Source organism: Calonectris borealis, chromosome 5 (genome assembly GCF_964195595.1).
Source record: "Calonectris borealis chromosome 5, bCalBor7.hap1.2, whole genome shotgun sequence".
In the NCBI taxonomy this organism is placed as follows: domain Eukaryota; kingdom Metazoa; phylum Chordata; class Aves; order Procellariiformes; family Procellariidae; genus Calonectris; species Calonectris borealis.
In genome coordinates, this window is record NC_134316.1 from 45,525,526 (window position 1) to 45,538,822 (window position 13,297).

General features: G+C 47.3%; 1 protein-coding gene across 1 annotated transcript; it reads left to right on the top strand.

The window, feature by feature from the left end:
* The first annotated feature begins 564 nt into the window (after positions 1-564).
* On the top strand, positions 565-12,948 carry LOC142083124 (transmembrane protein 178B-like). Its single transcript, XM_075152328.1, has 4 exons — positions 565-983; positions 8,091-8,204; positions 9,424-9,561; positions 11,283-12,948. The coding sequence occupies exons 1-4, from the start codon at positions 605-607 to the stop codon at positions 11,525-11,527; spliced, it is 876 nt and encodes a 291-aa protein (XP_075008429.1). The 5' UTR covers positions 565-604; the 3' UTR covers positions 11,528-12,948.
* Positions 12,949-13,297: the final 349 nt, after the last annotated feature.

The window sequence follows — 13,297 nt, forward strand, 5'->3', positions numbered from 1 at the left end:
GATCTCTGCCCTCCGGCCAGGCCAGCCCCGGCGGGCAGCTCTGGCGTTGGAGGGGCGAGTACGAGGCAAGAGGAGGCCGCGAAAACGGTCGGGGGCCCGGCTCACCCCTTCCCCCCCCCGTTATCCCCCGGTAGCTGCTGCTCCCGCCTGCCCGTCGGCCGGGCGCCCCCGCACCGCCTCGGGGCGAGAGGCGGACTGCCCCCCAGGCGGCTCCGCTGCGCGCGGCCGGGCCGTTGTTGGCCGTTAGCGCGGCCGTTGCCCCGCGCGCGGGCCGTGAGGGGCCTCGTGCCGCGGAGCAGGAGCTGGGGCTGGGCCCCCTCGCCAGGCGCTGTGGCAGGGGGCGGCGGGGCGCCGATCCTCGAAGCGGCGGGAGGCGGTGAGCGGCCGCGGGATCCCCTTGAGGCCGGGCTTGGAGTGCCCCGGGGGCTGCACCGGTGCAGGACCGAGCCCGAAGCGGGGCCCGGGCGGCGCCTGCCGCGGCCCGGTGTCGGGGAGCGGGGGGCGCTGGTCCCGTTTCCCTTCCGGGGGCGGCGCGGCGGCGGGCGGAGGCCCCCAGCCGGGCTGCAGGGGAAGCGCCCGCCCCTGCCGCCCCCGGCGCGGTAAGATGGCGGCCGCGGCTCAGGCGCTGAGCGGCTCCGGGCTGCTCCTGGCCGCCGCTGCCCTCGCCCTCTTGGCCGTGGCCATCGGCACCGACTCCTGGTACGAGACGGACGCGCGGCGGCACCGTGAGCGCTGCCGCGGCTTCGGCCACAAGCGCAGCGACCCGCCCGGCTCCATGTCGGCGCCCAGCTCGCACCTGCCGCTCCGCGCCCGGCCCCCGCGGGCCCTGCTGCCCGGGCGACCCCCCGCCCCCGCCCCGGCCGCCGCCGCCGCCGCTCTGGACTCGCACTGCGGCCGCCGCTTTAATTCCACCGTCTCGGGGCTCTGGAGGCGCTGCCACCGCGCGGGCTACGAGCCGGACAGCGAGGAGCTCATCCGGAAAGGTGCGGCGACGGTGGGGTGGGGGCGGCCCCGGCCCCGGCCCCGGCCCCGGCGGGGAGTCGACGGGGGCCCGCCGCTGTCCATGGTGCTGAGCGCCGTTGCCGGCGCGGCCGGGGCCCGGGGTCTGCGGGCGGGGCCGCTGCAGCGGCGTGAAGAGGGCGGCGGGAGGGCGCGGATGCAGCCCCACGCGGCCTCCGTGGCTCCGGCTGTGCGGGAAGCGGCGAGCGTGGCCCTGACCCGATCCTGGGGTCTTGTACGCCTTCCCTGTCTGCTTAAAATGCTGCAGTGCTGGGTGGGACCGCGTCCTCAGAGAGCCCCTTGGCCCTGACACTCGGGCAAGGTCTTGGGGGGCATTCCCCTAACCCTGACACCTTGTTATTGAGCGCTGACAAATGTACAGTATTGTTTATAGCTCTGTGATGTTTACAGCAAAGGGAAAGGGACCTGTTGTTCCTGTTCTAGTGTAGGGGAGTTCTCATTGCTGCAGTGGATTGCCAGGCCTTCATGGTGGCAGATGTCACTCAGGGCTCCAGAGGTGACAGGAGAGATAGCTGTGGATCTTCTGCTATTGCAGTGCACGGTACAAAGCCAAGCAGTTCACAAAGTATGAATAAAATTCCTGAACTGGATGGTACAAATAATGCAGTGGGCTGATCCACTAAGTCAAAATAAATGACATAAAACAAGCTTAGGATAAGAAATGCTATGCATGGTTAATGATAAATAACAGGACTTACTGTTCCAGCAGGTACATATTAGCACAGGGAGAGTAGGAGTTGGGAGAAGTGCTTCCACTGAGGCACGAAATGGAAATGCTATCTTAAGAAAGTGGGAGCAGTTCTTCAGCGTGGCTTCCAACTGTGACGCCAGTCCTGCACAGCAGAGGATGGATAGACAGGCTCTGTGAAGCTCAGCTCGTCTTTGTCCGTTCTGCCCAATGCATAGCAGTGACTCTTACTTTTAGAAACTCTAGTGCCGTGTGATTAGCTTCTTTCTCTATTTAATCTCTTAGGATCCATTTTATGCATGTTCATTTTTATTTCCATGTTGATCTCATTTCACTAAAAGGCAGCTCATTAATTTCTTTCTATTAATTGTGCCTGTCATGTAAAATATTTATCTATTTTTTTGCTTCACATCAAGTCAAATGCTTTTAGCTCCCATTGAGATTAGCAAAGATTGGGGAAAGGGATGGGAAGAATACTAGTTTGGTCCTCAATACTTCGTTTCTGAGGTATTTTCCCAACACTACAGCAGTCAGACAGAGAGGCCAGAGTCTGCATTCTGCATGCTCGAGGGCGTTACAGGGTGATGAATGATCTTCCTCAGGGTCTGATGTGTAAAACTGGAGGGACTCTGAATCCAAAAGGTTTTCCTTCTACTCTCTTTTTTTCTTCAGCTGTTCTAATAAAAGACCTTGCCTTTCCCTACAAGCCTTGCTTCCCTCATATTCTTTGCCTATTAGGTCTGCAGTTGCTACTGTAAAGATTTACATGTTATCTTACAGAGGGAAATTATTAATAATAGTTCTTGTAGAATCAGATCTTTAAATAGGTATGACTCTCTTCTTATCCCTTCCCCTGACCTGCTTTATTAGTAGCCTTTCCTTGTTCCCGCTGTGTCTATCTTTTCTCTGCCAACTGTGATTAAGCAGCCTTTTCCGGCCGATGGTCAGGTGTGGCTGTTGCTGAGCTGTTCTTTCAGGCACAATACTAGATCTGGGGCTTCCAAAGAGAAAAAAATGTTTTTTTTTCCTAGCGTGAGCTGAAGATCACTACTGTGCCTCTGAATGTCCTACTTTCTTCTCGATTTGCAGTAAGTTTTTAGCTAGCTCTTTGGTGGTGTGTGATGCCTTATGTTCCTAATATTCCTGAAACTAGAGATTTTTATAGGCTTTTAGTGACAGAGGAGTAAATAGGGTTTTTTTTTGTGAAAATCCAGTGGTAATTTTGATTAGAGTTTATATTTTTCATTTTCTAGTACCTCTGGAATAAATTTTCTTTCCTTTCTGGGTCTCTTGAATTCTGAATAAATTACTAAATCCATAAGTGCCCATATCCATTTAGATAATTCCATGGATTTCTAATCCAATATTTATCTACTGTTACTAATACAAAGCAAGTTCTGTGGAAACTTTCATACTTGAGCATTTTAGCCGATGATGCTTATACATGCGTACATTTATATATAATATATATTTTTTGAAAATATGTAAAATATATTTGCTTTATATATTTAAAAGGAAGAAATGGGAGTCAAAAAATGTAGAGCAAAACTGAGAGGTGGGAAATGTTTAAATGTAAGAGAGGAATTATGTGTAGGATTTTTCTTAAAATGCAAAATCACTATTTTGGAACTGTGAAAAAATAGATAGTTTCATTTTAAAGATACAATTAAGAAGGCAAAAGAAGAAATAATGTACAAACCAAATGGGGAAAATGGAGATTAGCAATCAGGAAAAGATAGCAGCTAAAGAACTGAAGCACTTGGTGGGGAAACTAAGAGGATCTCTGTGTGTGTAGGGAAGGGACTCTGTGAGTGTAAGAACTTGAGCACTATACATCATCTTATAGAGCCTGTGCTATGTGGATTACACACTGGATAACTGATGCTGCAAAAAAAACATTTTGCATGGAGAATTCTGAAGTAGTGAGGTCCTGCAGGGATTTATTACATGCTGTTTAGTGGTATTCTCTATTAATATGAAAAAAGTATTGCTTACAAAGTGGTGACAGTAGAAAATGATTAATTAGGAAAGATCTGTTCTAATAGGCTACTTTGGATAGCTTGGTGGGTTCATTTGAACAACATGCATTTTAACACCAGTAAATTGCAGGAATTAAAGAAGAAAAGGTTCATCACTGTTCATAAACTGGGGATTTTATTGCTTTTCAAGCTTGCTCTGAAAAGACTCTGGGATGGGACTGGTAGGTCTCACATATACTGGGCAGAAATGACTTCTTAGTACCACGATATAGCTGAGAAAGTGAGAACCACCACTGGATGCGTAAGCAGAGGAACACAACAGTTTGTGGCAGTAATGAGGCCCTTGAGGGAAAACTGCTCAGTCCTGGTGTCTGTACTTCCCGTCCTTTCCAACTGATGATAAATTGGAAGAGTTACAGGAATGACTGTGGGGTCCGTAGAGCATCTGTTATAGTGGCATATTTAATAAACTCAATCTGTTTGGTCATGGCCGTTGGCAAGTATGATCTCTCAGTAAATATGATCTGTAGGAGTTATCATGGTGTTTTAAAGGAAGGTTGATTTACCAGATCTAGTGGCCTGACAGTGATCCCATAGCTGTGATGCTCTCCAGCAGACATGGTAGGAATGGGCCAGGGAGCTTCAGTGGCCACTTGGTCCTGGGGCATGAGGGAGGGGAGGGCCAGACCTCACGTGGTAGCTCAGTGTTGACTGCCCATGGCTGCTCCCTGGCCTCACACATGGTGAGAAGGAGAGGGCTTCTCCCAGCTGTGTGAGAGCCAAACTACTGTAAGATAGGACTGGGCTGGGCAGCAGAACTGAAAATGAGAACCCCTCTGTTTCCTCCTCGTAATGCTGGCACACAGGCAGTATGGAGAAGAAAACCCCCATGTTTCAAAGTCAGAGAGAGACGAAAACTAAACTGAGAAAAAATCGGGATGTGCTGAGCCCAGGATTACGAATTGAATATGTTACAGCAGGGCTGGATCTGGGTTTCCAGGTGTCTGGCAGCCCAGGGACAAGGGGCCTGTGCTCTACCTGGGTATCTGGAGGTCCAGAAATTCTTTCTAGCCATCGTCTTCTGATCTTTCCCAGCCTTTGTGTTCAGTCAGGAGAAAGGACTCGTCCAGGGACACTGACATGTTGTGTCCCAAGGGTTGTGAGAGGGTACAGGAGGGGAACCTGTCTGTTGTTGCAATCCTGAGGGGGGAAAAAAAAAACACGTTGAGGACAAGGTGTAAGAAACAATGTTGGCTGTGCGAGGGGACAGGCATGTAGCTTGGGCATGAAGGTGTCAATGTGACACTGCTGGATGCAGTTCATTGCTACTTATGTTTATTTTTTAATCAAGAAAATTGTACATGCAGTGCAACTTCCATAGTGTTCTTTTAATCCCCCTAAGAAATGCTAGGATCAGGCTGTCTGTGTAACCTTTTTCTTGTACATGTGCTTTATGGTAAGCTAATGACCAGGGGGCTGAGCACCAGCCCCCTTCTGTCCTATATTCTCAACTTACTCATGTGCCAAAAAAGACACGGCTCACTTACTTGTTGTTTGCCACATGACTCCATTCCTTTCAAGCCCTTGCCTGAAGGCAAAGTTTTTAATTTTGTTAGGCTTTTTTACGATGCTCATCTGTGTGTTGTAAAAAAAAGCGAAATCACTTTGCTAGCAGGTTTCTGAAATGGAGGGCAGCATGCTGTCCCTGTTTTATAGACTGGGACTTAAGGTATGTAAGGGCTTAGGACAAAGAACTTATTGGAGGACCTTTGAGATACCTTTGATTTCGCAATAACTTTCAGACTGCAAACCTGATTTTGATTTTTTTTTTTCTTTTTTCTTGAGTACTTAGAGAACAAGGTGTTATATCACTCTAAGTGCAGCCTCGTGGGGTACCTGGCTATATTTGAGTGCATAGCGTCTCTGCAAATTAGACTTAGAGACTCACTTAGAAAATGGGAAGCCTGAACCAGTGACTGCAGTTGCAAAATCTGGCTACTGAGGATTGAGTGCATGTTATAATTTTCTGGGAGAAAGTGGGTAGATCTTCAGCTGAGGGGTCACCCTCACTGCTTCCCTGATCCCCTGACTCTCTTGCCTACCTGTTGCAGCTTTTCTAGCAGACCTACAGAGAGAGGCCTCCCTTGTTTTGCGTATGGTGGCTCACACCAGAGCAGGTCCAGCCTGAGCTCGCAGAGAAATGGGAATCTTATTGGAAAAATGCCTTGTGATGGTGTAATCAAAGGCTGTCACCAAGCTCATGGATTAGAGGTCAGAGCTGAGCATAAATCCTAAAATTCACTAACTCCCAAGCTCTTAGTTTTGCAAACTTGCTGTTTAATATAATTTTATGTGCTAACTACATAAAATTAGCAATTTGAATTCTGCAGAAAAATGGATTAGGAGTAAAGTTTTTAAACCAGAGGCAGAATGAATTGATATTTGAAAACTTCTAAATAACCAAATTTGTATAAGAAGGTGGAGAGGTTTTACTTTTAGTCTACATGTAATAATACAGAGCAAAGATTTTCTCAGTGACATTTTAGCTGAGGAGTCCATAGCTTTGATCATAAGGGATGTACATCTCTAGTCTTTGATTTTTCTTTAATGAGCTATAAGAGTAGTAATCCTTCCTCTTATATAAAATACAGCTTCATATATAGTACTTTTATAATCAGAATATGTAAGTGCATAGATCTTACTTTTAATGAATCCAGTGCATTTTAATCTAAAATCTGATGTCATTAGTTTGTACCATGGACATATTTCTCAACAACATGTGTAAATCATATCAGTATTGAAATTGAATTCAGTCAAGAGTTATAGGTGAAATTTAATTAGATATTGTGATGTGCTGTATATGGCCTAAGTTCTTAATTCAGATGCGTACAGAGCTTTAGCAAATGAAGTGGCATTCTCTGTTACCGGGTTGTCTTGCTGATCCATTTGCTCAGGAAGCACTACAGACTTGTTCTGAAATAACCGCAAAGAGGGTGCACTGCTCCGCAGGGTGAGGGCGAATGGCTGAAGGTGAAGGGCAGCCACCCTGCGTATCGGTGTGTCGCTGCCAGCGCCCTGCGGTGCCAGGGGAGGCGGCAGGGAACCGCAGCAAGGGAAGGGGGTGGAGGGAAGCACAGCCGAGGATGGGGGCCCGCTTGAAATGCTTTGCTGCTCAGAGGCTTTTGGAACGCTAGCTTTGAGTTTTCCCCTTTTGAGGCATGTTCTTTACATGTCTGCTTGTTCCGCTTCAGTAATAAATGTCACTGTTCTGTTAATGTGGGGAAATTCAGATCACCGTTCCCTCCCTGGCCTAATGGCTGGATTTGGCTGGGCCTCTTGTGTGCAACTCCTAATCTTGTGAAGTGGGGGCTTCCTCTTTGCAGGTCCTTGCAGGAACCAGGTCAGTACAGTCCCAGTGAACGTTGTTAGAGAACAAAATCGTGCTTCCCATTGCTGCAGGAGCAGCACAAAGCCCATTTCTTCTTCTGGGTTTTCTATTGTCTTTTGCAAAGCTGATCACTGAGTCTGCAGCTCCCTGCTAGTGATTGTTCTTAATTACCTCACTGGCCAACTGATTCTTTCTGAATGGTTCTTCTGCCCCATTCCAATAGTGGTAATGACCCCACAGCCATTGTTTAAGGGGAACTTTTTGTACTGTTTAGCTCTTTTACCTTTCTGGCTATTCTCTTCCACCCCACCACCCATGTTTATTCTCCCTCCTGCCCTGGCTTTCTTTATAACAGGGAGGGCAAGGCACCTTCCTCTCCCTCCATCCCCTAGTGTCTTTATCTGTTATCGGTTGTTTTCTAAACTAAAAATCCCTTTCAAGAAGAGTGTGCATGTAGGTTCACATTTGCATCTGGGGTACACTTTTCTTCAAGCTATAACGGAAACAAGCCTACTATTGTTCATCGAAAGTAAAGCAAAGAGCCAATGACTACTGGAGTGAATTCAAACGTGTCTCCCATGCAGTTCCCTTCCCAGCATTTATTCAAAATTTTCAAAGTGATTCAACCCTGCCTTCTCAGAGACAAAGCAGTCCTGTTGGTACTCGGCCATGTTCTTGTTTCCTGAGCCATCCCAAAGAGATGGTACCAGTTTCTCTAGGAAGCTTCTGGAGCTGTTTTTGGTGACTGTCGTTACTGTTTGTTTACCTCGCTGTTCCTTCCTGGATCCTGCCTGGGTCAGCACCTTGCTCCCTCTTTGCCGGTGTTTCTTTGTAGCAAGGCTCCTTCCCCTCCTAATCCCCAAAGCCTTTGAAGTAAACAGCTCTTTCTTGGTTACATTTGCTCTGTTGCTGATCTAAGGCTTCCCCTGTGTGAGCTCTGCTGGGCCAGCCAGCTCAGCAGCAAGTGCAAGGCACACGGGTTTCATGCTGTTTCACACTGATGTCTCTTTTACAGGAGTTATTCAGCGCTGCACCGCTGTGAAGTACCACTACACCTCCAGCTCTCTGCCTCGCAACTTACCCATCAACATCACGAACACCATCCGGCAGGATGAGTGGCACGCGCTCCGTAAGTAACCCAAAGCAGCGTACAAGACTGTTTGGATTACTTAATGCCTGAAAGCAATGCCAAGTGAGGGCTCTGAATCAGCTAGCCGTCACTGGCCTCTAAGCATAAATACATATTTGTTAGTGAGAAAGGGCAAGCAGCTGACGGTGTAACTGGAAGGGGATATGGGATTTGGAGGGGCTTAAGCAGGGAATTCAGGCATGTGTGTACTGTGTTGCAAGGTGTAATCATATTCTGCATCTGGGGTCAGACGATTCCTAGCTGGCTTACAGCAAAGGTGCTGCATCACCGTATAGTCTGTATAGAGCTTGTTGCGTTTTTCTGTGTGCGCACCAGTGACCTGGTGCAGCTCCCTGGCAACCAGCTCTTTTAGGGAACATCTCAGTTTGTCTTTGCAACCTCCTGTTACCAGCTCCTGGCCCACAAGCTGCCTCGTGCCCAAGTCCTTCCCACACAGATGACTGACCTGTAGCCTGTCACTGAGAATGATTTAATCATTTTTTCTGCTCCTGCTTCTCTCTATGTTTGTTTTCTGGTTCTATTGTCTCACATAATTCTGCCTAGACCCTGTCATGTGAGCCTCAGTGCTGAGGAAATCCAGCTAGAGGCTGAACTAGGAAGAGACAAGAACAGCACTTGTGTTATGGATGACAAAGTGCTGTTCATATCACTGGTGCCCGAGCTTTTTTTTAGAGCTCGTTATTGGAGTATTCCCATCATACTGTATTGAACTGCTGTCTGCTTCTGTCCTCCCAGTATTCCTCTTTTCAGTTCACACTGCCTTCCATGCATCCCCTCTCACTTTTATTTCTATTTTCAGCAGACACTCACCCAACAAACTCCATCCCAAAAAAACACACCACCAAAAAAAAAAAAAAGCCCTTGCAGTACTAACATTTACAAATTGTTGCCGAATTCATAATGCACCCCTTCTGTCCCATGTTGAGGAGTATTTGGCCAGTATTCCTCTTGATCAGGACAAAAATGCTCTTTAGCAGTACAGTGCCCAGCAGAAGGGAGTCAAGTTAGCCAGATTCCCTTAGTTTCAGTGTAATGGGCAAACTTTCTACCTCAAGCTACAGGAGGAGTCGTCCATTGGTGAAGTATAAACTTTAGAACCAGCAAATCTAAATCTGTCTGGACTCTCCCCTGGCTGTCCTGTCTGGGTGCCGCCATGTTCATGTCCTCTTTCTTGCTTTTCTGCTTTCTCTTTCCTCAGATCTGCGGAGGATGACAGCTGGCTTCATTGGCATGGCAGTCTCCATCATCCTGTTTGGGTGGATCATTGGTGTGCTGGGCTGCTGCAAACAGCAGGAGCTCATGCAGTACGTGGCTGGGCTGCTCTTCCTAATGGGAGGTGAGAGCCTTTCGCTTCTACTCCCGAAGTCACCACAGTCACTGTTGCTGGCTGAGGACGTGCTCTTAAAAGTAAAGTCAGCCCACAGCAAACACATGAAGCAGTTACTTAGTGCAGCAAACCATCAGCACAGCACAGAGCTACCTCTTCCAGCACTGGGCAGGACCTGTGCTTGCATGGGTATTTGAATGTTTCCGAGTAGACCCTGCTGTATGTACACAAGCTTTCTGCTCTGGAGAGCTAGTGTGTAGCACAGTCGTCTTGCCTGCTCTGAGTGTGTGGAGCCTGCGGCTCCTGTCAGACAGCTCAGCTCAATTTTCCCTAGGGAATCTTAACAAAGAAAAAGAAATCAATATGTAGAGCACTTTTCTGCTGCGCAAAGATGCTCATATCTTTGCGTAACAGTGAAGTCCAAACCCAGCCAAACCTGGAGAACATTGGCCCAGTGGTAAGGACATGAGCTCAGTGCTTGCCCGGGGTGTTACATCTGTTCCTCCTGGCTGGGAGCAGACTTTCTGCATGGCCAAAGGTTTTTCTGAACTTTGATTATTCAGCTCAAAAATGTGCAGTGTTTCGTCTTTATTTGAAAGGGGCATAGTAGCAACAAATGCACCAAAAGGGTGAGCTAGTGAGATGCTGCAAGGATGGGGGACTCTTAAATTGCAAGCAGTAAATAGGCAGCTTTCAAGTATGAAAAAAAATGAGGCTCTACTGAAAAGCCAGAGCTGCTACCCTAGAGGCCCAGTGTCAGCATCTGCAATAGCTGCAAGCAAGGAACTTGGTGATATAACAGCAGCTATATCAATTAAACAAGGAGGTGTGACACTGGTTTGGTGCCACTACTTGTGGGGGGTGAATCTTCCCTTGCCATAAGCAAGCCTTCTCAAGGAGGAGTGTTTTTTTGGACAGCTGCACAGAAAACCACCCTGCTGACATTGGCGTGATGCTGGAAAGGCTGGAAGTTAGGCTTGTGCTCTCCTTGATCATCTTATGTGCTGCTTAATGGCAGTTTCCTTTGGGAACATTCTCATTTCTTTATTGCACAGCACTGAGAGAGTAAAGTCTTGTAAGTGGAACAGGTAGTATTTAGACACAGATCCAGAGCTCGAGAGAATAAAATTATCACTTCGACCTTCGTCTCGTGTACTAGTGTATATTAGACATACCAGTGTCTTGCGGTCTAAGTTTCTTCGGCTTTTTTGCTCCTCTATGTAGGTACTTAGTGAATGTGTAGCAGTTGACAAAAACCTGGGCACTTTCTCTGGGCTGAGGTTAGAGCTGGAGTCTGGATGTTCCTAGTAGATACCAAGCAGTGCTGCACTTTGCAGCAGTGCGCTTCATTTGTTTACCTTGCGTAGGAGAGACTGCCCAAGTATGTCCGGAACCTGATGACATTAGTCGTTGGAAATAAATAAAGTCTCAGGAGAATTGAGGCATGAGTTTGAAATAGCAACAGAGGGAGCTAAGGCAATATTGGTTACTTGTGAAGTGACGTATCCTGTAGTCCTACATATTTTGCATTTCTTTTTAACCTGTCTTGTAAGAAGAGTGACTGGTAGGACTAAAAAAAAAAAAAAAAAAAAACAAAAAAAAAAAACAACGGAAGGGTAATTCTTGATTTTGAAAATTCATGACTTCTTTGAAAATACCTAGGGAGAAAAACCAGAGCATAATTAACCTGTCTGAGGGCAGTGTAGAACCCTCTTGCTTTTCTCCTGCAGGTACATGCTGTATCATCTCACTCTGCACATGCGTAGCTGGGATCAATTTTGAGTTATCCCGCTATCCTCGCTACGTCTATGGGCTGCCAGAGGACATCAGTCATGGCTATGGCTGGTCCATGTTCTGTGCCTGGGGGGGCCTGGGCCTCACCCTGCTGGCTGGGTTCCTCTGCACATTGGCCCCATCACTCAACACTTCTCGGGCGTCCGTACAAAAACCCAGACAAGAAAATGGGGCCGTGTGACCTCGGAGAGAGTGAGGAGAGACTCTGGAAAGCGCAGCCTGGGCAGAGCTGTGGGTTAACAACACGAAGAGGTGGCATGTCAGCGTGCGGAGAGCAGTCCATAGCTGTGGAAATTCCAGCCCATGGGATGCTGCTACAGCCTCCAGTCGTGGACACGGACATTGCAAGTAACTCCAGGTTTGAATTATTGCCGATTTGCTCATTGATGGTTTAAGGGGAACAGTTCTTTTGATTTGTTTTTCTTCTGTTTACAAGGGATTAAGTCCAAGGCTGTGTCTTTTTTTGTGCTGTTTTTTGAACTGTACCTCCATGGTCCTGTTATTGTCCAGTTGTAAGGGATGTTTACGCACCAACTCTATTGCTGCAGGTCTGTGTAATTCAGACCCAAATTAGGGCAAGGAGCTACGTGAAGTTGGCTTGAACACTTTTGCAACAGGCGTGTCTAGTGTTGGCTCAGGCCATCATTTCCCAAAAGAACCTTGATCTAAGCCGAGGTTTAGGCCAAAGAATAAGCCCATTTTTGGTATTAATTCATTTAAATCAGAAATCTATGCTGTTCCATGCTGTAGTATCAGCTATTTACGCACTACTATAGCTGTTTCCAAAAGGAGCCGGCTGTAACTGAGCAGCAAGACTCTCAGAAAACTCTTACTGGCTTTAGGAAAGGAGGGGAAAGTTTTCCTCAGCTTCTTACACAGGTACGGTTACTCAATTGGCTAATTAACACACCCTTGTTTTAATGAAGAGATGTACGCAACATGCAGCTTATAACTATTCCACTAGAGGCCAGGGTATATTTCTGAAAGTATGTCATAGTTTGAGCTGCCGGGATCAACTTTCACCCCCCACTAACTTGTGGGTGCAACTCCTGTTCTGTGAAAGGAGACGAGTAATTCTCCCCGAGCTCAAATAGCAGTACTGCTAAAATAGCAGAAGATGTACAGCCCCCTCTAATATTAACGTCCAAAGGAACCGCAATGTATTTTCCTCAGGAACGCGTGGCTTCTGCTCACTTCACCACTCACCCCTTTCTAACGTCAAACGCCCCCTGAGCACAGCGTGTCAAGAACACGCGTGCTCCACTGGAACAAGCTCCCTCTCCAAAACAAGCAGTAAGGACCTTGGAACCAGTGCAAGTACTAGGGCTAACTCAGGAACATCAGCCAAAGTACTTTGGGGTGCATTTTTCTTTCATTCATCTATTCTTTCTTCCCTCACATTCCCGCCCCTCTCCCATGCGTCCAAAAACTGCACAGGTAAAGATGAGATGGCCAGCATTTGGAGATGTTTACATTGTATTTAAAATACGATACAGTGGCATGTAAGATACTTAATGCTAAAGTCAGTGTATTTATGAAAAGTGTAATTTTTAAATGGAAGTTGTAATTCTCAACTGGCATTAAAAGTACTGAAAGACTTGCTCAGTGGATGAAACTTTGAATTCTTTCTGACTAATTACCAGACTGATTCACCAGAGAGCTCACATACATATCATCAATAGCGTTAAAGCTTCCAGAGTTAAGTTTAAATGACAAAGTTAAAACGTCATTCGTGTGTGAATCACGTTCGCTTCTCCCTTGCCAAATGAGTGTTCATTCAGAAGTTTCAAAGACCCTAACAAAGCTGTACAGTCTGTTCACCGGCTGCACAGGTAAAAACAGGGGGTGCTGTGTGAGCTGCAGATCATCAGTTTCAAAGTACACTTACTGCAGTATAACCTGTTGGTCCTCATCCAGAAGCAGCAGAGCAGGATTTAATCCATTTCTAGCA

Coding starts and splice junctions, on each gene's coding strand:
- LOC142083124 (XM_075152328.1), top strand. CDS start 605: ATGGCGGCCGCGGCTCAGGCGCTGAGCGGCTCCGGGCTGCTCCTGGCC. Junction 984..8,090: donor CGAGGAGCTCATCCGGAAAG/GTGCGGCGACGG, acceptor TCTCTTTTACAG/GAGTTATTCAGCGCTGCACC. Junction 9,562..11,282: donor GCTGCTCTTCCTAATGGGAG/GTGAGAGCCTTT, acceptor TTTCTCCTGCAG/GTACATGCTGTATCATCTCA.